At 31.5% G+C, this 25,094-nt stretch overlaps 1 protein-coding gene across 2 annotated transcripts; it reads left to right on the top strand.

Moving 5' to 3' along the window:
* Positions 1 to 25,094, top strand: LOC139517844 (growth hormone-regulated TBC protein 1-A-like). Of its 2 annotated transcripts, XM_071309303.1 has the most exons (10): positions 1 to 155; positions 1,646 to 1,800; positions 11,253 to 11,299; positions 11,817 to 11,928; positions 12,949 to 13,067; positions 13,436 to 13,532; positions 14,378 to 14,441; positions 18,656 to 18,764; positions 20,203 to 20,388; positions 21,424 to 25,094. In XM_071309303.1, the coding sequence occupies exons 1-10, from the start codon at positions 118 to 120 to the stop codon at positions 21,499 to 21,501; spliced, it is 1,005 nt and encodes a 334-aa protein (XP_071165404.1). In that variant the 5' UTR covers positions 1 to 117; the 3' UTR covers positions 21,502 to 25,094. The 2 variants fall into 2 exon arrangements, with proteins under 2 accessions (XP_071165404.1, XP_071165405.1); XM_071309304.1 differs by lacking the exons at positions 1 to 155; positions 1,646 to 1,800 and adding an exon at positions 1,889 to 1,899.

Below are 25,094 nucleotides of genomic sequence, written 5' to 3'. Positions count from 1 at the left end.
TGCCACTCGGTGTCGTCTGTAATTTAGGATCGTGACAAATCTCTAGCAGATGACATTATAATATGAAAACATGGAATTAGTGAATAAATAAAGATTTAGACATCAACAGTCGCTCCAATGGTTGAGTCTCACGCTAACACCAATACGATGAGAAGGTATGAAGTACAGATAACCAGCAAAAACGACGAATAACTTTTTATTCAGAAACAGTTATGAAGTTTACATGTTTATTGGTCTGTAATCATCACTGTTTATGAATAACTGAATACCAAAAGTAAAATAGTTAATTTATTCTTCGAGCATAGGGAATATAGTGGCATACACATGTATACAAAAAAGTGCAAAGATGATCATGGCCATGGCCCATGCCATGGTGAACAAGAGTTTCCAAGCTGAGAGTGAGATAATGATTAGTATTGAAAGGCCTTAATGTGCCGTTCACACATCATCACATATACAACTATGGTTTCAGTTTGAGATCAGACAGAGCTATGACAATAAATGAAAAAAATAGATGACTATCCTCCTAGTCCAAATAGCCTTGCCAGACCGTCGACGTCAGAATTATTTGGACTAACTATCCTCCTTGACTTGGCATGTCCTATCATTGTCAGAATGCAGTCATGTAACACTAACAGAGTCTACTATATATGAATAGATAATCTATAATTAAAATTAGTATTTAAAGAAAAAATATTCAAAAATTAACCAGGATCGTTACTATGAAAGGGTATTCATGGTATTGGGGACGTGGTAAAAATAAATTTGGAAAAGTAGAAATTTTGACATTTCAAATCTGAAAATCTCTGAATAATCATTTTTTCTTCACTTTTATATTGTGATAATGTCCAGGTTTATTTCACATTTTATTCCCGATCGGATAATACATGCAATATATGAATATTTGGCGGTACGCGTAGCCTACAAATTCCGATATGGCTACATGTACCCGCAAGGCCATTTGGAAAATGGTCTGGAAATGTCGGCCAAGTATTTTTGACAATTAGGTGCATATTTTAATTCCCTAGAAACTCATTTGATTTGTCTACTCTAAAGTTGCTACTATGTCCTAGGATTTGTATATTACAAATGTAATACTATTCATGCTACACTGTATTACCATACATGTAATAACTGTACAAATAAGACATAAGACATAAAAGTTTATTTAAAGTTGGTATATATATGCTATATATACAAGTACAAACATAAGCTCTGAAGAGCTTTTAAAACAGATAGAACAATAATACATGTACGACTAAACTAAGCATACATGTACATGTATATCAAGTCATGCACACATACAATCATGACAATTAAACATAGACATGATAGAAAGCAGGAGTTCATATCAATATGTACACATGCAACACAAAAGTTCTTTAAAGCATATTAAAAGTTAAACAAACACAGACATGACAGAAGCATGCACTTGCTATGTAGTTGATTGATTTCATTTTCAATGAATTTTAGTATAAAGTTGAGTCATAGACAAGAGTATATACAAGAAATACAAGAAATACATGATATATATGCTCATGATGCTAGTCAGCAAAGCTGGCAAGATATTTAAGTGTATCCACTTTTTTTATACATGCATGTCTGTGTTTGTACAGAAACATTAATAAGGTCTTTATTATTCCAGTAATGTGGATGGATATGGATTTGAGAGGGGAGAAGATTTTGATCACAACACCTATGAAGAGTTCATGGCAAAATATATTTCTATCCTGGCGAGAAGAGCTTCTAAGTGGGAAGTTTTAGTACAAAATAAAACATCCTTAGTAAAGTCTAGAAAAGGTAAGAGAGATTGTCATTAATAGGAAATTTTGTCCAAAATAAAACATTCGAATGTACATCGTGTACATACATGTAGTAACACAGTAAAGTCTAGAAAAGGTAAGAGAGAGAGACTGTCAAATGAAAATTTAGATATTTATAATATAGTTCTAGGCATATCCTCATTAACTATGAAGATAAACTTTGACCATGAAATGTCAAATACATGAATATAGGAATTTGTTCATGTCCACCCCCAAAACTTGTATTTTTTTGTATATATATCATGTATATATATAAAGAACCAGTGTAAGATCTTTCAGTGAAAGCAAGGGTCAGGTCTTGTATGTAAGACATGTCCAACACCATCTTTATGTAAAATACTAGTTAACATGGTTAATGACCCACAGCCCCAGTCTGTCCCACAAAAGGACAACATATGCAGTGCTCTATATTATATGTTGGTAGTTCAGAAACTGCCTTGACAGAGAAACCATCAGATACAATTTGGTGCCTTACATTGAATTCCCCACTCTCTTAAAAAGCCTAACTTATCAACTAAATTACTTCAGTCTTACATAATTTAAAATGCAGACACTTTTTAATTCAACTCAATACACAATTGTTGGTCTCTGCAATCTTGGTAACGGGTGCTCAAAAATATGATGTTTGATATTTCTTATATCTATAGAAATGATAGATTTGAAATTTACCTGTTAATTATACCCCCGCTTTGAATAAAAGGGGGGTATACTGTTTTACCTCTGTCTGTCCTTCCGTCAGTCCGTCAGTCCGTCCGACCCATGAATATTTTTCGTCACATTTTTCTCAGGAACTACACTACCAGGATTTCTGAAATTTGGTTTCAGGCTTGATATAAGTCAGCTATACTGTGTGATGCGCTTTCAGATTCATCACTCAACAACTTCCTGTTTACCGAACACTTGTATCATTTTTACACCTGATAGCCAAGTTGAAAATTTTTCGTCACATTTTTCTCAGGAACTGCACTACCAGGATTTCTGATATTTGGTTTCAGACTTAATATAAGTCAGCTATACCGTGTGATGCGTTTTCAGATTCATCACCGAAAACTTCCTGTTTACTGAACACTTGTATTATTTTACACATGATAACCAAGTTGAAAATTTTTGTCACATTTTTCTCAGGAACTACAATACAAGGATTTCTGAAATTTGGTTTCAGGGTTCATATAATTCTGCAATACTGTGTGATGCGTTTTCAGATTCATCACTCAACAACTTCCTGTTTACTGAACACTTGTATGATTTTACATATGATAGCCAAGTTGAAAATTATCGTCACATTTTTCTCAGGAATTACTATACAAGGATTTCTGAAATTTGGTTTCAGGATTTATACAAGTCAGCTATACCGTGTAATGCATTTTCAGATTCATCACTCAACAACTTCCTGTTTACCGAACACTTGCATATTTTTACACTATTAAAATTATCCACTTGCGGTGGGGGTATCATCAGTGAGCAGTAGCTCGCAGTTTCACTTGTTTTGATCTACATGTAAACTTCACATGGATGTTGACCAATGTTGTTAATTATCAACCTGAAGAACTAATTATTAAACGTTAAATATTTGCAATATTTAAAAAAAATTTTTTTTAATGAATAATCATGATAATCAAGTACTTGATTAAGTCATATATATATATATATATATTGCTGTAAAGTAAAGGCAGATGTAAGGTAGTCTTTTGTAAGGTATAGCAAGGATAAGATAAGAAAGTAAGTAAAGGCAGATAGATTTAGATCCCAATGAGCCAACATCAAAATTAGCTCTGTTTCAATTGTGTATTTATAAATGCAATATTGTTCTACAGGGAAATGATTTTTTTTCTCTCCAAATTAAAGTTTCCCAATAAAGTTACATACAGGAAATGGGTCCTATCCAAATTATTAGGAATACAATACAATTGCACAGGCATGACAGGAAATATATTGAGATGTAATAATTTCCTATTATATATATACTTGACTAAGATACAATTTTTATGATTCTTTTTATACAATAATGGTGATTTATATCATTTTATATGACTACTTCTGCAAGAATGGACTTGATTATTATTTACATAAAATATTTTCTAAATTCTTTCATATATACACATCCTTATTTTTTGATATTTTATAATAAAGTTTGAATTCAAGCCCATGCAATGCCATGTATTTGGATAAAAGTTAACCTTTTTCTTTTAGAAGTCAAGGACTAAAACATAAAGTTAACCACTGATAAGGTTTTAACTTGAGATTTGGTTTTGTTAAAAAAAAAATCCAATAATATTTCCATTACTTAAAATTGATTACAAATATCAGTATATGGGGATTTACGTAAATGTTAGTTTAGAAGGCTTATTATCCAACTTGTAGTGTATCTACATGTAAATCAATAGAAAGTAACATATGTCATGTATGTCAACAGAATCAATACACATTCTTTACATTTCTCACAAATGAATGTTAACAGAGTCTTAAAATATGTTTTTATCCAAAGTTTCTAAATCTTTGAAAAAGAATAAAAATGTAATTGGTACATCTCTCATGATCTCTCATTAGGCCTTCCAAGAAATGTGTTTGAATAAGAAATTAGTCCCAGATTTTCACTGTATGTGACTTTTCATTGTGTGAACATTATAGGACTGAGACGGGGTCACATACATTCACTGAATATGACCTGAAGACTGAGACAGGGTCACAGACATTCACTGAATATGACCTAAGGACTGAGAATGGGTCATAGACATTCACTGAAGACCTGAGGACAGAGTTATGGTCACAGACATTCACTGTATATGACCTAAGGACTGAGAATGGGTCATAGACATTCTATAACCAGTATATTTTAGATGCAAGAATGATAAAATGTGGAATTTGAATAATTGTTATAATTCAGTATTAGTTAAGATATTTAGCACTAGCTTAAGAAATAATTCACTTGATAAATAGTTAATATAAATCTTCACAATTTTAGATAAGTGTAAAGCAAATTATCATGTAATCCCCTGAGGCCTAAATGACAATAGCGAATTAAGGATTAGAGAAGTGCTATATATACAAAAGGGATTTCTTACTTTTTAAGATGATTTAAGTTATGTCACAAAGACTTGATTTTGAGAAAATAGATAAACTAGCATTATTATGTAAATTAGAGATACGAGTATTAATGTTATGTAAATTGAATTATAAAATATACAAGATATATTAGTTGACCATGCAGTTTGGCAAACTTGCCTGATAGTCACGTATATAGACTTGGATTTATATTAGACATACTGTTTTATTATGTCTCATGAACTTATGTGATTATTGTGATTATTGTGATTGATAAACTATTATACTGAATGCTGATTTAATAAACATTATATATTGAACTTTGAATCTGTGTTACGTTAACATGTATTCATATGAAAGCTACCAGCTAGTTCCCCCAACCTAGCAAGATGAATAACCAGGTCAGGAACGTGCAATGTACTGGCCTTGGTTATACGTGGCGGAGTGACCCAGCTTTCCGGTACTAAGGAGGGATACACGTAGGATGCGAACCTGAATACCTGAAGACAAGAGTCAGCATATCTCCATATAGGAAACAGTGCATTTTCCTGAGTGTGCAGAGGTGAGTCAACCTTTTATTTATGATCTAATATGACACCAAATCTTTATATTTTACTTTATTTTGTAATTAAAGTTGTCAAGATCTTTTAATAGGATTTTCCCTCTACAAAGACTCAACATGTCTTATTCAGTTTATCCTGACCCCCCCTCACGGAAAATATCATAATAGCCCCCTTTTTGGAAAATATTATACAGTTGAAACTAGGTAATCATAGACATAAAGTTAGATATAGAAAAATCAAATATCAGCAAAGCTTGAGAATGTGAATGATAGTAAAATATTTTTGGATAGACTTTCTTAAAGCTAATAAAGCTCACATAGATTTTGAAAATAATATGTATAAATAAAAGAAATGTATTCTATGTACCCTTAAATAATACAGAGAAAAAAATTAATGGATAGACTTTGAACATATATATCTAAATTCTGCTAGATTAAGTAGAAAAACAAATTGATAAGGAATAAGAGAAAAGCTAAGGATTTTGAAGTAGAAAATAATATTTGTTTTACTTTAAATGAAAATGAGTCAATGCAATGAGACAATGCTTACTTTTTTGTGTTATTGAAAAGCAGTTGTTTTGTTCTGAATTATGGGTTACAGTACACAATATTCAGATTAGTTATAGTGTCTGTTAATTTAATCCTGCTGGACAAATGTATTCATTACATTAGTAGTTCTTACTATTAGATCCTTAAATATTGCAGGTAGACGGCACATCTACTGATGTACTTTCAACCAATTTTAATTGAGATCATACAAGATGATTGCTAGCTAATGTACAATAATGAAAAGGCTGCGTACAATTTTTTTAAAAATTTAACTGGACTAAGGAACTGAGTATAGAAATATAAAAAGGGATGTTAAAACTTAAGATATTCAAGCAGTATATTATAAGCATACATAAATTAAATGCAATTGTGACAATATTCTTTTGTATCGTTGAAAAATGTTATGTTTGTTCTGAATTTCTGGTTAAAGTGCACAATATTCAGATTAGTTATAGTGTCTGTTAATTTAATCCTGCTGGACAAATGTATTCATTACATTAGTAGTTCTTACTATTAGATCCTTAAATATTGCAGGTAGACGGCACATCTACTGATGTACTTTTAAACCAAATTTACTTCAGATTATACAAAATGTACTTTATCAATGATACAAATAGAACTATCAAGTGTTCCCTATACATACATTGTGTATAGGCATCACTGTGTTGAGCTGTGTTTTTTTTTTATTATGACTTAAAAGATTTTTAGCTAAAGAGATAAAATAATTAAGGAGTACTAAATAAGAAAGTACAAAATAAACTGGCATACAGTTGCTAAATAAATAGAAATAAGACGAGAAAATATAGGAAATTAAGATAAAATATAAAAGGAAGAGAATTAGAAATTCTTACATGTAGATTGTTATTTATTGTAATATTTACAAATAGGTAGTTCAGTTACTGGCCTAAAATTGAGGTATTCTAGTGAATATAAGAGATAAATAAATTTAAAAAAAAAAAAATCCCTCGATTCAAATGAATTAATTATAATAAAGATAAGGGTTAATTGGTGTCATGTATGATTATGATATTGGTTGCACTTACATTCATGAAGTAACCTACCAATGGTGGACCCACAGATAAAGAAATGGTGGACCCACAGATAAAGAAATGGTGGACCCACACAATGATGAAATGGTGGACCCACACAATGATGAAATGGTAGACCCACAAAATGATGAAATGGTGGACCCACAAAATGATATAATGGTGGACCCACAATATGATGAAATGGTGGACCCATAGAAGTGACCATATTGTGCTTTTAAAAGTTAATGAAGTCAAACAATGATGGACATATAATATTTATCTAGTGAAAATTTATTTAATATTATAGGAACAAATTAGCAGAGATTTGTGATATATATATAGTGACATTTTTATAACCGTACATGATTAGTGTCAGATGAAGATGAAGAGACAATAAAGTTAAAATTTGAACCAGAAAAATATGAACATTAATCCGTAAAAACTATCAATATGATGTTTCCCCAAAAATGATGTTAACATGGAATATGACGATTGTGCTCAAGAACAAATATATTGCCTATATATATGTATTGAATATGTTTTTATTACAAAACAGTTATTATTGCTTATGATATTTTATTGATACATTGTATATTGTTTTGTGTTTCAATTATATTAATTAGATAATTCTTTGATATATTACATACTTATGGGTTAGGCATAAAGTAATTTTATTTTTAAGAATAATATTTATGATATGATTACTAATATTTTTAACTTGTAGCTGATGACCTATTTGATAAAACATTGATAATCTTATATTTCAGCTGTATTGTATATATTGCTATTTTTTATGCCCCTTTATGCCCTTAGAAATACTTCATGAAGTATGCAATGAGCTCATTGTCATCAATTATGTGAGAGTTGGACTTGTCAATATTAGTGAACTTCAGAGAACTTCCCTGATATGGACAATCTAAACTTGACCATTCCCCATCCAGGTACATGTATATATATATATATATATATTTATTAATGTTTTATTACAGGAATCAGTGAATTAATTAATGTTTTCACCATCATTTTTTTTGTATATATATTGTAATATCTTATTGACAGAAATCAGTGATTCAATTCTTTCACAATATATTGTATTACTTTATTGACAGGAATCAGTAATTCAATTGTTGCTATATAATATGTGTATAATATTATTTTTTTCATGATGCATTTTGTATTTTAATTGAAGATTGCAGGAGCAATCTTGGCGACGAAGGGAAGGGTATAACCAGTATATTTTAGATGCAAGAATGATAAAATGTGGAATTTGAATAATTGTTATAATTCAGTATTAGTTAAGATATTTAGCACTAGCTTAAGAAATAATTCACTTGATAAATAGTTAATATAAATCTTCACAATTTTAGATAAGTGTAAAGCAAATTATCATGTAATCCCCTGAGGCCTAAATGACAATAGCGAATTAAGGATTAGAGAAGTGCTATATATACAAAAGGGATTTCTTACTTTTTAAGATGATTTAAGTTATGTCACAAAGACTTGATTTTGAGAAAATAGATAAACTAGCATTATTATGTAAATTAGAGATACGAGTATTAATGTTATGTAAATTGAATTATAAAATATACAAGATATATTAGTTGACCATGCAGTTTGGCAAACTTGCCTGATAGTCACGTATATAGACTTGGATTTATATTAGACATACTGTTTTATTATGTCTCATGAACTTATGTGATTATTGTGATTATTGTGATTGATAAACTATTATACTGAATGCTGATTTAATAAACATTATATATTGAACTTTGAATCTGTGTTACGTTAACATGTATTCATATGAAAGCTACCAGCTAGTTCCCCCAACCTAGCAAGATGAATAACCAGGTCAGGAACGTGCAATGTACTGGCCTTGGTTATACTTCACTGAATATGACCTTAGGACTGAGTCATGGTTACAGACATTCAATGAATATGACCTTTATAGGACTGAGTCATGGTCACAGACATTCAATGTATATGACCTTATGACTGAAAATGGGTCACAGACATTCACTGTATATGACCTGAAGATTGAGACTGGGATTCACAGGCATTCACTGTATATGACCTGAAGACTGAGACAGGTTCACAGGCATTCACTGAATATGACCTGAAGACTGAGACACGGTCACAGACATTCACTGAATATGACCTGAGGACAGAGTTATGGTCACAGACATTCACTAAATATGACCTGAAGACTGAGACACGGTCACAGACATTCACTGTATATGACCTGAAGACTGAGCACGGTCACAGACATTCACTGAATACAACCTGAAGACTGAGACTGGGTCACAGACATTCACTGAATATGACCTTATGACTATGACCTGAAGACTGAAACAGGGTCACAGACATTCACTGAATATGACCTGAAGACTGAGGCACGGTCACAGACATTCCCTGAATATGACCTGAAGACTGAGACACGGTCACAGACATTCACTAAATATGACCTGAAGACTGAGACAGGTTCACAGACATTCACTGTATATGACCTGAAGACTGAGCACGGTCACAGACATTCACTGAATATGACCTGAAGACTGAGACACGGTCACAGACATTCACTGAATACAACCTGAAGACTGAGACTGGGTCACAGGCATTCACTGAATATGACCTGAAGACTGAGACACGGTCACAGACATTCACTAAATATGACCTGAAGACTGAGACACGGTCACAGACATTCACTGTATATGACCTGAAGACTGAGCACGGTCACAGACATTCACTGAATATGACCTGAAGACTGAGACACGGTCACAGACATTCACTGAATATGACCTGAAGACTGAGACTGGGTCACAGGCATTCACTGAATATGACCTGAAGACTGAGACACGGTCACAGACATTCACTAAATATGACCTGAAGACTGAGACACGGTCACAGACATTCACTGAATACAACCTGAAGACTGAGACTGGGTCACAGGCATTCACTGAATATGACCTGAAGACTGAGACACGGTCACAGACATTCACTAAATATGACCTGAAGACTGAGACACGGTCACAGACATTCACTGTATATGACCTGAAGACTGAGCACGGTCACAGACATTCACTGAATATGACCTGAAGACTGAGACACGTTCACAGACATTCACTGAATACAACCTGAAGACTGAGACTGGGTCACAGGCATTCACTGAATATGACCTAAGGACTGAGACTGGGTCACAGGCATTCACTGAATATGACCTGAAGACTGAGACTGGGTCACAGGCATTCACTGTATATGACCTAAGGACAGAATTATGGTCATAGACATTCACTGTATATGAGCTTAGGATTGAGACAGGGTCACAGATGTTCAATGAATATGACTTTAGCACAGAGTCATGGTCACAGACATCCACTGTATTTGACCTTAAGACTATGACAGGGTCACAGCCATTAACTGTATATGACCTGAGGACTGATAGGAGTAACTCATTTGAGACAATTAGACTAGGACATACTACATAATGTACTAGAAGTCACATACATATGCAATGTAAATGACCTTAGTACATTCAGGTGGTTACAGGTACAGACATTCAGCCTTTAGGTTTTAAGTAAGGCTTCTAAATTTTGAATAATTAAAATCAGAATATACTGCTTCAATTTTCTAGCCTTGTAACTGGTAAAAACTGTGTTATCCGATTGCACATATATTCTTTCACTAACACTAATACAAGATAGCTAAATGAGGAAGAAAATAACCTGGTCACTGTTAACTCCTAATGATTCTATCTTTAAGAAAATATCAATATAATGTTTCAGAATCTAGATAGATATAGGAAGATGTGGTATGAGTGGATGTTTGAATACAATATCACTTTTAGGCCATGGAAAAGTAATTGATGGTTTCCCCTAACCCGACCGGGTCATTTTTTTACCGCCGGTAATGTTTTTATTTTTTTGCAGAGACAACTTAAAGTGTTGAAAATATGCAATTTTATAGTTCCAAAAAAAAAAAAAAAAAAAAAAACCCTGCATGCCGGGTCTTTAAGATTTTCCCATTTTAGGGGAAACCAACGATTAATTTTCCATGGCCTTAATCATTTCACCAAAATCAAGTAATGTAATGGCTTGATAATATTACTGTTCATGTAAGACGAGTTTGAAGTTAATTCATCATTATGATACCAGGATTTGGATTTAAAAAAGACTCATCAGTCATGTCAGTGCAATCAAATCCCAAAAGGTTAATGGAAGATTTGTGTTGAATATCTCTAAATTTTCATTTCAGTGAAAAGATTTTGCAGGAAAGGTATTCCAAATGGACACCGTGCAATGGTAAGAAAATAATTTATGTTGGAGTGAAATGTGATAGAAGATCTTTGTTTGCTATTTAAATCTTATCCTCCAGACTGTATCTTGACCCCTAGATGTCTTATGGTTAATATTGTTGATGGATTGCTGTCTTAAGGTAAAAAACACTTCTAAAACACTCCCAATATAAGAAACTGTTTAAAAGGCATATCTATACTGAATTCACAATTCATTTCCTAGAGTGGCACTTCACTGACTCTAAATAATGCTTTATATGTTGTATGTCTCTTATGTCTGGTTGTCTTGGGTTGGGCAAAGGTCATCTTTCAAAAATAAGACGTAAACAAATCTGGTTCCCTTTGGTACAGATCTGAATACAAAACATTGTCACTCACAGTCATCTAACTGGCCAAAGAAATATGAAAAAATAATGAACAAAAATACACTTTTTGAATGCTTTCCTAACAGTTAACTGGAGCTATATCTGTAAAGAATATTAGTTGATGATAGACATAGAACTGTTATAGTGATTGTATTTCAGGTTTGGATGTGTGTAAGTGGGGCCGATGAGAAAATGAAAAGAAATCCTGATACATACAAAAAACTGTTACTAAGTCAACAGGATCAAAGTTTAATGGACACAATAGATCTTGGTAAGCCAATCATGACATTACAGATTGTTTAAAAAGTATGAAAGCTGTATGGACATATTTACATGTGGTAGGTCACCTATGTCACTACAGGTTTAAAAAGGATGAAAGTTATTGGACACATTAGATTTTGGGAAGTCAACCATGATGTAAAAGGTGTAAAAAAGATGAAATTTAGTATATTGGACACTAGAGGTCTTGTGACTTGTACGGGGAGTTGTCATTGCCATATTGGCTCTCACATCACATCTTCCTATTTATGTAATTGATTAATCTTGGGAAGTCAACCATGATGTAAAAGGTGTAAAAAAGATGAAATTTAGTATATTGGACACTAGAGGTCTTGTGACTTGTACATGTTGTACGGGGAGTTGTCATTGCCATATTGGCTCTCACATCACATCTTCCTATTTATGTAATTGATTAATCTTGGGAAGTCAACCATGATGTAAAAGGTGTAAAAAAGATGAAATTTAGTATATTGGACACTAGAGGTCTTGTGACTTGTACGGGGAGTTGTCATTGCCATATTGGCTCTCACATCACATCTTCCTATTTATATAATTGATTAATCTTGGTAAGTCAACCATGACAGTTTGTTTAAAAAGGATTAAAGTTAAATGGACACAAAGGGATGGAGCATCCCCCCTGATATCACCCCCAGATTTTAGTGGGGTTCATGTTGCCCAGTCTTAAGTTTTCTATGTTGTGGTTTGTGTAATATTGCTTGTCTATTGGTCCATTTTTTAGCCATAGCATTGTCTGTTTATTTACTACATATATGAGTTTGAATGTCCCTCTTGTAACTTTTTCCCCTCTTTAAATGAACACAATAGATATGGTAAATCAGCTATGTCGTTATAGATTGTATAAAAAGGATGAAAGTTAAATGGACACGAGATCAGTTAATCAGTTTGGGTATGCATAACCATGACAATAGCCAGTCAAATGACGAAAAAAATATTAATGAAAAAGTTGATGATATACCTTATTTAGTGTGTACTTATTCATTTTCTATTTTAGATCTCCACAGAACATTCCCAGAAAATATTTACTTTGCCACATCTGACGGGTTACGTAAACCTCTCAGAAATGTGCTTGGTGCTGTCGCACATAAAAACCATGACCAAGGTTACTGTCAGGTTTGTAAATAATTATAAACATAATATTAGACTTAAATGACAACCTTTACATCAGATTACACTAGAAAATATGTTTATCTAGACTAAGATGCTCAATTATCCAAATTCCTATAGAAACTGGTTGATGGTGCCTAATGTTGGTACCATTTAAATGGGGGTATGTTACATACCTAAGTCAAATCACTCTTGACCTTGACTTTGACCCCTAGGATAATATAAAGATTGAACTTTCATTGAATTGTTTTGATTTGTGAACCACGGATGACACTTATGACTTATGTAGATAAAAACATGCTTTTGGCATACCTATGATGTTTTTTGTAGCTATTATACTGTATTTATAATGTATTACTACATTTATTTTCTAGGGATTGAACTTCATTGTTGGTTTATTATTACTGCTTATTAAAGATGAAGAAAAAGTATTTTGGTTGATGGATACACTAATCAATGACTTGTTACCAGGTTAGTGGAGTATTACAAAGAAAAACAAATTTACTACCAACAAAATTTTGTACACTCCTAAAATATAATGAACAGAACAAACGTTTTCATAAACAACCCCAAATACACATGAAGATAAATGTTAGATTACTTGGCAGGATATGCTGTATGAATAGGGCTAGTAATTCAGGAAACTAACAGGATTAAAAAAATTAAGAACTCCATAACCATACAAAATCTAACAAAAATTGTCATAGAATAACTGGAAAAGTCACTTAAATAATGTCAACCATGAGACACATCAAGATAAATGTAAGAGTACTTGGAAGGAAATACTGTATACATGTAATAGGGCTTGTAATTTGGGAAAGTAAAAGCTTCAAAACTAGAAAATGATGTAGTTTTATATCACTTAGATTATAAAACGCTATATCATTTTGCCCGACTTGCACAATATCAATCTAGTAAATACTAAATTAATAGCAATCAAATAAAAAAAGGTATATACTTATAAGGCCTCCTATAGTTGACATATGAAAACCATTATAATCTTTAAACAGGCCTTTCAAGAATAACAGCAAGATCAGATGGTTTCCAGGAGGGATTTCAAACCCTTTTTACATTGGTTTTGATGTAACAAATCATGAAATAGCCAGAAATAATAAAGAATTGATTGATAACATGGATAAATGAACCAAACTCAATAAAAACCGATTTAAACCACATATGGCAAACTGTTGACAGTTTTTTTTATTTTGGAAAGTTTTGTGACCAACCGAAAACAATACACCTGCAATAGAAAAGTAGGACAGTTTTACCTGATAACCTACATAAACAATGTTACTTGATACACTGTTCTGTTGTAGATTATTATAACCCTGATATGAAAGCTGTGAAGGCTGACCAAGAATTATTAGGAGAAATTATCAGGTAAAATATATACTTATTGCTGGTAGCTTTTGCATCCAGCATCTGTCATCACCTTTTTATACCACTGCAAAATTAAATATTTTTTGGTCTTATATTGGTATCACGTCGTCATCAGGGTCGTCCAAAGACAGGTGGTTTCTGGATAATAACTTTAGTATAAGTAAATAGAAATCAATAAAATTTTAACACAATGTTTATGACCACAAAAGGAAGGTTGGGATTGATTTTGGGGGTTATGGTCCCAAAGGTTTGGGGAATAGGGGCCCAATAATCATTTTTGTAGTTTCTAGTCAATGACTTGTGTTTATGTGTATAAATCTCTCAGAAATTATACCTCAAGTTTCCATACTACAAAGGGATGGTTATGGGGAGTTATGGCTCAAATCATTTAGCAATTAGGGCAAAAAAGAGGGGAAAACAAGGCTACTTCTGGTTAAAGGATAATTTAAAAGCAATCCAACTCAATCTAAAAAATACTGTTATATATATGTTTGATTACCTCCTATACACTGCTTGAAAATTATGTATTAAGAAATAATGATTGTCTTGAGATGATTAGCTGAAAATTCATTTTTAGAAGTAACTATTAATTAATATTAATTTTAACCATGACTATGTCATTTTATATTTTAATATTTTATGATGTATAAATGGGAAGTTATTGTTGCAAACTCCATTTTTTTGGAATAAGGGAAAAGGGGAGGTGAAATGGGGGGGGGGGGGGGAAATTAAAAAGCAAGTACATTAGACCACATTCATTCTGTGTCAGAAACATATGCTGTGTCAACTATTTAATCACAATCCAAATTCAGAGCTGTTTCAAACTTGAATGTTGTGTCTCCATACATGTCCCAACTGTACAGGGTTTAACCTCTGCGGTTGTATAAAGCTGTGCCCTGCAGTGCATCTGGTTACACAATCTTCTCTGTTACCACTTGGTCAATTGGAACAAAACTTAACATCATTCTTAGATAGCATACATGTAGTCATTGGCCATTTTGTGATGACTCCTAAAGAATATACCATTTGAAATTGGAGCTGGTTGAAGATGTAAAAAAAAAATTCCTGATTTTTATACCTCATCAATTCAAAATACAAGGCTCAACAAAATGTCTGGGCATATTGCATTACCCCTGTATATCAGTCCTTCCAACCTTTCTCCTATCTATCTCTCTATAGTCTCCATACTGAATTCTGTTTTTCCACATTGCCCAGTTTGTCCAGCTAACTTCTCCTTTTTATGTTACAACTATGCCGATAATAATCATTTGACTAGTTTTGGCTAGTAAGAAATCAAATATGTGTGAGACAAGTAAATAATTGGCCAAGTTTGAGGAAATTGATTTCTGACTTTCGGAATATCTTGTAAAAACATTCGGGACCCTTGTTTTAAAGTTTTTTGATTTAAATCATATTTTCTTCATTAGGATATAAAAAGGATTGAAAAACATGTCTTAGTCTATAGCTCTCTCCACAATTACATGTACAAGGTATATAATTCATATATATTAACAACGTTGATTTTAATGCATGCTACTTACAAACAAGAACATATTAACCGTGTTAATTACAAAATGTATATTATAGTCAAATGTGTAGGTAATTAATCATCAGTTATTCAAGTACCTTCAGACATATATATATCAACACCATTTAAAAGCCATTAGAAATAGCAAGGTTTGCAAGAGGTACTTAGCGGAATAAATGAGGTAATGATGGAGAGAAAAAAAAGAAGAAAAAAACAACTTTATTTGAAGATATTTTCCAAACAAAACCATTATTTCTGTTATACGAAAATAATCTTTTCCTATAAAGTAATATTTCTATGCAATAGTGGTGCGCATATTATCATGATTTTAAGTTCCTTTAAATGTTCTACAAATAACAGGATGTTGAACTATTGTCTTGTTGAAACTATGCATGCATGGTACATGGATTGACTTGTTAACTTCCAAAGTTTGGACTCTAGATGTGTTAATGCTTTATTACTAAAGGTGTGCATATTGAAAGGATTTTGATTTTCTTAACATTTTCCACCAATGATAGAATTCTGAACTAATTTTTAGCTCACCTGGCCCAAAGGGCCAAGTGAGCTTTTCTCATCACTTGGCATTTTCGTCCGTCGGCGTTGTTAACTTTTTACATTTTGAACTTCTTCTACAGAACCACAGAATGGAATGAAACCAAACATAGCATGAATGTTCCTTATGAGGTGCTGACCAAGTGTTGTTACTTTGTAGCCGATCCATCATCCAAGATGGCCGCCAGCAGGGGACTTAGTTTAAAATAGGACCCTAAGGGAAATGCATACAAATGACTTCTTTTAGAGAACCACTGAATGGAATGAAACCAAACATAGCATGAATGTTCCTTATGAGGTGCTGACCTAGTTTTGTTACTTTGTAGCTGATCCATCATCCAAGATGGCCACTAGCGGCGGGACTTAGTTTAACATAGGACCCTATGGGAAATGCAAACAAATGACTTCGAGAACCACAGAATGGAATGAAACGAAACATAGCATGAATGTTCCTTATGAGGTGCTGACCAAGTGTTGTTACTTTGTAGCCGATCCATCACCCAAGATGGCCGCCAACTTGTGGACTTAGTTAAACATAGGACCCTATGGAAAATACATACAAAATTCTTCTTCTAGAGAACCACTGAATTGAATGAAACCAAACATGTTTGTTCCTTTCCTTTTGAGGTGCTGGCCAAGTGTTGTTACTATGTAGCCAAATTTTAGTTTTTTTTTATATAGTTTCAAAAACCCAAGAAAAGTCAGGTGATCAATACAGGCTCTTGAGAGCCTCTAGTTGTCTTTCTTAGGAAAAATTATGCATGCAAGGTACATGGTTTGTCTGGCTAACTCCTATAGTATTTATGCTAGAACCTTTATATTATCCAGGGTTTGTACACATAAAAAGGGCTGAAGCCTATTTTCAAAAATCTTAAAATTTCCATAAATGGCAAGATATTTAAGGAGTGCAGGCATCGACTTTTTCTTGTTACATAATTGATTAATGTTATCAAAGGCATTGAAGGAGAACATTTTTTTTCCTGCCTTGAGTTTACATGTATGCCAAATGCTGCATAATAAAAAATGAATAAAAGAATTGCATAATTGTTATCTGTGATCCATGCAACTAGAAGCCAATTGTTTATTTCAAGATTCTAAAATGACGTCCTTCAAACGCTTTGAGTACACACCATTGGTAAAATATGAATATATTTCCTGGGCTATTCCAATCATACTCCCACGTCTTATGCCTTTTTATGAATGAGCTTCCCGACGTCATAGAACGATGACATAAGAATATAAGCATTTTACGGGAAAATACATGCTTGTGAAACCGAAAATCATCACAACAAGGAAAATTTAAATACGATGCTAAAATTTGGAATAAGCCATTTCTTTTAAAACATATGAGACATACAAGTAAATTATCATTTAAATTCATCCTAAATTATCTAAATACATTATTGTAAATTGTTTAAGCATGTCACAAATTCAGTTGGCTCTGTTCTTTTACGACAATTTAATAGTGCGTTTAATTATGGGAACGGCAAATATTTGCCTCTACCTAGAGCACTTTGATCCAAAAGAATTGTCGTATTTGTCCTATTAGAATCCAAATAATTCATGGCAGCTTGAATATATCATGATTCTACCATGAGTTGTCCCTTTATACCGATATTTTACCCCTCCCTATCGCTCAGGGTAAAATATTTGTCATAAAGGGCCAACCCATGGTAAAATCACGATATATTCAAGCTCCCATGAATTATTTCTGAAATATAATATTGCTTGTTTTTTTAAATGAACGAATAAATTTGAACTTTTACTCTGAAGGAGAAAAGATTGCTTATATATATTGTGATAGTTGTATCATAAACTAATACGTCATATCCTTTCTAAGGCTTTCTTTTTATTTTAAAGTAAAGAATTGTGTCCTGATTTAATACATCAAGGATCATATCAACATATTATGTATATTCTCTTTGAGAATCAAACTACTCCCTTGATTATTGTGGAAAAATCTTTTTCCTTATTATTATTTTAATATCCCCCAAAAAACATAAAAAGTCGTGGATGCAGTTTTATTTTATATTTGACTATCCTGAGGACATTATCTGATTCTGCAACTTTTAAAATATATATTTTCAGATTAACATTACTTCACAGTTCATATGTTAAATGATTAATTTTACAGATGGAAAGATCCAGAAGTGTACGCCCACATTGAGAAACATAGTGTTTCATGGTGTCTGATTGGTATAAAATGGTTTATATGTTTATTTGCTGATGTTTTACCAGTAGAAGTAAGTAAATATACATATCCCATCCATTTGTTAATTTATGTATTAAACTATATATAGACCAAATAGGGAAAATATTACTATATTAGTAAGCCATTATGTCCACTGTCAGTGTTCAAGGTCGAGTTAAAGGCAGTGGCATGCAATTGTCCCTCAGACTACGCTATGTTAGAATTATAGAAATACTGCCTGTATATATGGTATTTTTGCTAATTACTGTTGCGCACTAAGTCTTCCCCTATTAGAAAAATGATAAGTTTTTGCTAAATTTGCACTTTTCAAAAAATTGTGCAGAATTTATCTTTGTTTCAAATAAAAAATAAAAAAAAATACTTGGCATGAGCAAAGTTTTATCCTGTCAAGTATTACAGACAAAGTTTCTCATACCATTTCAATGGATATAAGATAATAATTATCACTGGAAGTTAACCATTTAAATGTTAACCCCTTTTTATGCCCCACCTACGATAGTTCGTCCATCCATCCGTCCATTCATACGTCCGTTCGTCAGTTCATCCTGCTTTAGGTTAAAGTTTTTGGTCAAGATAGTTTTTAATGAAGTTGAAGTCCAATAAACACATGTTCCTTATAATATGATCTTTCTAATTTTAATGCCAAATAAGAGTTTTGATCCCAATTTCACGGTTCACTGAACATGGAAAATGATAGTGCAAGTGAGGCATCCGTGTACTGGGGACACATTCTTGTTTTCACTTGTTAAGCTGAAGTAACCATGTAACCTTAAGTTTTCGAAAATATTTTATAGAAACACCCAACATAAAAAGAATGTTGCTTTAAATCACCCAAGATATATAGATATAAGCAGATGTGGTATGAGTGTCAATGACACAACTCTCCATCCAAATAAAATATATTTATTACACAGAATTTGTTTACTGCTATGAAATTTATGGTAAATTACCTACAACTGTCACATTCAAGAAAATTTATTGTTTCAACCCTTTTTCTTATAGAACAGGATGTGAGGTACCATGTATTACACTATTCTTTCTGGTATTTGTCTGGTATTAGCATACTTTCAAATGTATTTAGGGGGAATTACCTAACCTTTGTATTGTACCCCCTCAATATTCATATATATATATATTGCTAGTCATTTCAATCCTCATTATAAAAACTTAGCTTTTTACAAGAGCCTAACTGGTTTTTTTTATACAAAATATAAAGGATGCAAGTTTTATACAACAAGAAAATTTCTCTCAATTTTAAAAGATTCCTTTATTTCAAATTTCCCAAATTTTATAATGCTTGAAAACATAAGTGGTGTATTCAAAGAATACTTTTATCCCAATTTAAGTTTTATTCAACTTTATACATGAAAAAAAAACTTATTCTCTTACACAATAGCAAGAGTTTTATATTTTCCAGTATAGATAACATATCTGTGTTCAAAGTTTTTTGAATATTTTTTTTTTTTCAGACAGTATATAGAATATGGGACTGTTTGTTTTATGAAGGTGCTAAGATATTATACAGAGTTAGTGCAATGTTAGTCATACAGAACAGAGACAAATTATTGGCCTGTAAATCATTCACAGAAATAACAGATGTTTTTAAAGAAATCGTTAATAATCCAAATATTGTGGACTGTCATACGTTCTTACAGGTACACCTTATTTAAAGATATCACTTATAAGTTTGTAGAAACTGTCCATTGACCATTGATTTGTTTATAGAAATTGTCCACGATTTGACCATTGATTTCATTAAAGAAATATACTATCATGGTCTGCTATCTGTCATTTGCAGTAGTTTCTGCAAGTTAATTAACAACGGAATCAATAGTGTGTTTAAAAAAATTATTATTATAAACCAAATAAAAATTTTCTACAGATTCATCTCCTATTGTTCCATCTTTTATACTTTTGTAAGTTCTTTTGTCCTTTTCAATAAATACTATAGCTATTGTTCTCTGTGTAGTTTATTCACTAGGACTTCGAAGAGAAACCTATCATTCATTGATTGATTTACCCAAGTAAAAAAATCATCTTTTAAATAAACAAAAATACATATATATCAAGCAATGTCATGCTTGAAGATATTGATTTGATATTTGGTGTAGTTTTATCATGACAAGTTCCAATTCTGTTACTATGATGATTTTGTGCCAAGTTATAGTCCTTGGACTTTGAAATTCACTCCAATAGTCAGCTTTCCACACTTCTGTTGTCATGCTTGAAGATATTGATTTGATAATTGGTATATAGTTTTATCATGACAAGTTACAGACCAAGTTTGAATTTTGTTCCAGTCTGATGATTTTTAGCAGAGTTATGGTCCTTGAAATTATTCATTTTCATGTCATACATGTAAAGGGATAATTACAAAAAATATAGCACATAACAACATCAAATACCAGCACCTGACTTCTTGGGGAAAGAATTGGACAAACATACAAAGACAAACAGCAAGAAATAACAAAAATCGGAAACAATTGACACTTATAACAGGTTTTATTAAGTGGAAAATAAAAAGATAAGACCATTGGAAGATAAAATCATTACTTCTGAACTATTACACGTGTCATCCTTTCTATGGGAAGATTTCACAAATTTCTCTTGAAAATTTGTTGTCAATGCAAAGATATTACATTGTTAAAGGATTTCATTTAACTTTGAATGTTGTATTTCTCTAATTTCAGAAATGTTTCAATGAACTAGGATCCTTTCCAATAGCTAGATTGAAAAAAATACAAGAAGAATGTTCAGAAAGGCTATGAATATATTGATATTTTTTAGAACATTAACTTAAGAAAAGTACAGAGACTATAAAAGTTTTGAAAGCTTATGTAAGGTTGCTGGGGATACAATGCTTTATGGTGGTAAAAGGTTTTTATCTTTTTATCTTTACATTAAATGCTTAGGTTTTTAGTTTTGTAAGGATTTGTTTACCATACATGTTCAAAGTAAACAGAATTTTACATTTTCATTCAGCAGGGTTTGAAATGATTATTTTTCAATGAGTTACATGGAATGACACAAGTAGGGTGAATTCAATTTTATTTTGTTAAAAAAAAATTATTTACCAAGTACAAGTGTTTTTGAGCTTGAATACTATATACTATTTAAAAATATCTTGGAAGAAATCTGTTTTCTTGTTATATCTATTCTTTCGATATAAAAAAAATAATTCTTGCAGTTAAATGATTATCAATAGAAATAATTGTCACATATCTTATCAAACATAATCTTAATTATTGTGAACAGACATTATCACATATCTTTTCTTTTTATCATACATTTGATTGTGCCATTGTTTTATTTATTTGTTTTTATACCACTGAAAGTTATACAATCATCCATTTATTAGAAGTGTAGATTAAATATGTTTACCCTTGCCTTGAAGAGAGGGTTGGGGTATGAAATAATACAATTGTATGTTTTCGTCACACCTTTATTTAAAGTTTTATCATTCAGTGTTTATGTTTAATAGTTTACAGTAAAGCCATTTTTAAGTTTAAAAAATAAAATCAACTGACATATGTGCCAAGAGACGTCTTAAAACATTTCCATGCAGTGTAGTAGAATGACAGCAATTTTGTTTTCCCACTTAATTTTCTTTATCCAACCTGTACCTAATAAAGGTTTCTGTTAAAGATCTGAATGTCTTAGTATAAAGAATTTTTTATTGTAACCGAAAGCCAAGGCTTCAAATTTTCGTAAAACATCACAACAATAAAAGAAGCCAGGGATGCACTCGTTGGGTTTGAGGATAACAAATTTACCTTGCAGGTTTACAAAAAAAGCATTTGAAATTAGTAAATTAAAATAAAGCAAAGCCTTCACTGCCTGCATTTGAAGATTTTTTGAAAACATTTGATTTTTCACCATGTTAAAGCTAGCCTATTTTTTTTCACTGATATTTGAAGCTTGGAATGTGTAGATTAGTGAAAGACATGATTATATGGATTACAGTGTACATTTATCTGATAGTTGTGAATTACCAGGAATAATATGACTCTCTCTTAACTATATACTAAATTAACTCACAAAAGCCCTCTTACCCTTTGAGATCTTTGTGTATTTGCTGTAAATCTCCACTGAAAAACCTCTTTTTATGTCATGATATAAGTGCTCATCAGTTAATTTTTTGTGCTTATGTCAATTTTCTAGCTAGTGACTATAAATACTACATAAATAATAGGTCAAGTTAATTCTACTGCAGATGTGTTTGTGAAAGGGGTTTGGTGACCGTGACCTCATTTTTATATTGTTATGATCAGTATGTTTTGTACTACATGAAGTATTAATCATGTATAATTAAGTAAGCTAGACTTTCATGGCATTCTTGTCAACTTTGAATTCTTTATGAATACCCCTGTTTGGGTTTGTAAAAAATCAAAGGGTCCAAATTTGCATTTAAAATTAATTTTTTAATTTTTGCTGAAGTGGGTTGTGATTTTTTACCTTATCAGATCCTCTTTAAAAAAAACCTTGAGGAGTACAGTATTGCAGCAGATTTGTTCATTAGCCTTAGTGCTCAAGTCATGCATGGCTTGATTAACAAAACAATTGTTTTTTGCATGGTACATAGAGCACATTATTGTGTCAGTGTATCAAACTATTGTTTGTGTCTAGCTCAATACTAATGTACCTAGTTACTTTTGATATACACTTGTTCAAAATTCCATAGTAAACATATTACTGTTATATTACAATGTAATCTGTGTAGCTTTTTTTTCTTGTTTTATTCCAAAGACAATCATGTATTTTTGTTGTTGATTATTTATTTATTAGTATATTGTATTAATGCTTGTTGTTTATTGTTTATGTGTGTTATATTACATGCATTCCAATTTTTTTTAAATCATTAATTTGAAGATTTATAAATGTTTATAAATCCATTAATCATATCTTCCATTGAAAGTTTTGAATTTCAATATTATAAAGAGGGTTTTACAAGACAATAAAAGCTAGTGAATAAAACTAATATTCTCTGACTGTTTTGAATGTTAAAATTCTTGAATTTTGCCTACTCTTCTAAATTAAGTTAACAATAGTAATCATGTCACAGAAGAAAAGTTCTTAATGTCAACTTCTGAGCTCGGTAGATTCATGGTGAAATCTTTGAGAATGATACATTTCTTTAATCAATATATGAATGGTTCTTTTAGTGATTGAAGTGTTGTATGAATAGAAAACATTTCATTATTCAAGTTACGATCAAATTGACTGTCCACTTGTTTGTACTTTCCTTATCAAGCATACCTGTCATGTAATTTATATGTATGATTCATATTGTTTGGTAATCCAGGGCAAAAGAAATCCTCCACATAGTAACATTTGTTTGAAAAAAAACCAAATTGTATAGCTTTGTAAAAAATAATTAGAAAATGTTTTACATACTATTATTGTATTGTATTGATGGACATATCATTGTCATAAAATATTCAGTTAGCATGTTTGACATATAATTTATGATATTAATGGACCTGTCTTATTTGTTAATTTTTGTCAGTGACAGTTCAAATGAAAGTCTGACTTCTCTCAACACAGAACATTTGGTCTGTGGGGAATTTGAACGGCTAGGAGAATTTTATTTTTGTATTATTTGCAATGAATATGTTTTTTTTATTATTTGCATTGAATATGAATTTTGTATTATTTGCATTGAATTTGAATTAGTCAAGTTAATCATGTTAATGGTTTATAGTAATTCATTTGTTTTTTTATTGGTTATTAATGCTTTGCTTTGAATTCCTTTTTATCTTCTACCTCTTTATCGTGAATATCTAGTCCTAATAAATACGATCACTAAACTGTATTAGAAACAAAATATTTTATATTTTATTTTTATGAACATTCTCTTTCCACAAAAACCTTTTTCTATCCAATTAATATTCACACAAGTGACAAAGCTGATATATTTGATATAATAATGAAAGATGAGTAAAAGGGCGTCGACAAAATTAAAAAAAATAATGAAATATGAAATGCATATAAATTACAAATTGTAAGAAGTGATAATGTTGTTGTATTCTTAATCTAAATACATCTTAAAATATGGCAAATGTTATTTTTAACATGCGACATGTTGTGAATTTAGTAAATAGGAATATTGGAAATAAACAGGCTTTTCCTATTTGAAAAATTAGATCAATTTTTTATATAAGTTTTCCTCTAAGACTATGATATTTTGTTTGTGAAAAATGGCATGTATCAGTAATCAATAATCAGATTATTTCTGTATATCAATTATTTTATTTTTATTTATTCATTTGTGGGTTTGTGCAATAATATTTTCTTGTCACTGAATTCTATACTGAATTCTTTATGATTTAACTATTTCTTCAAATAAATTCTACAATTCAAA

The sequence above is a fragment of the Mytilus edulis genome, chromosome 3, assembly GCF_963676685.1.
Source record: "Mytilus edulis chromosome 3, xbMytEdul2.2, whole genome shotgun sequence".
NCBI lineage: Eukaryota > Metazoa > Mollusca > Bivalvia > Mytilida > Mytilidae > Mytilus > Mytilus edulis.
This window is presented reverse-complemented; position numbering and strand designations above follow the sequence as displayed.

Coding starts and splice junctions, on each gene's coding strand:
- LOC139517844 (XM_071309303.1), top strand. CDS start 118: ATGGTTGAGTCTCACGCTAACACCAATACGATGAGAAG. Junction 156..1,645: donor AACACCAATACGATGAGAAG/GTATGAAGTACA, acceptor TTATTATTCCAG/TAATGTGGATGGATATGGAT. Junction 11,929..12,948: donor AATGGACACAATAGATCTTG/GTAAGCCAATCA, acceptor TTTCTATTTTAG/ATCTCCACAGAACATTCCCA.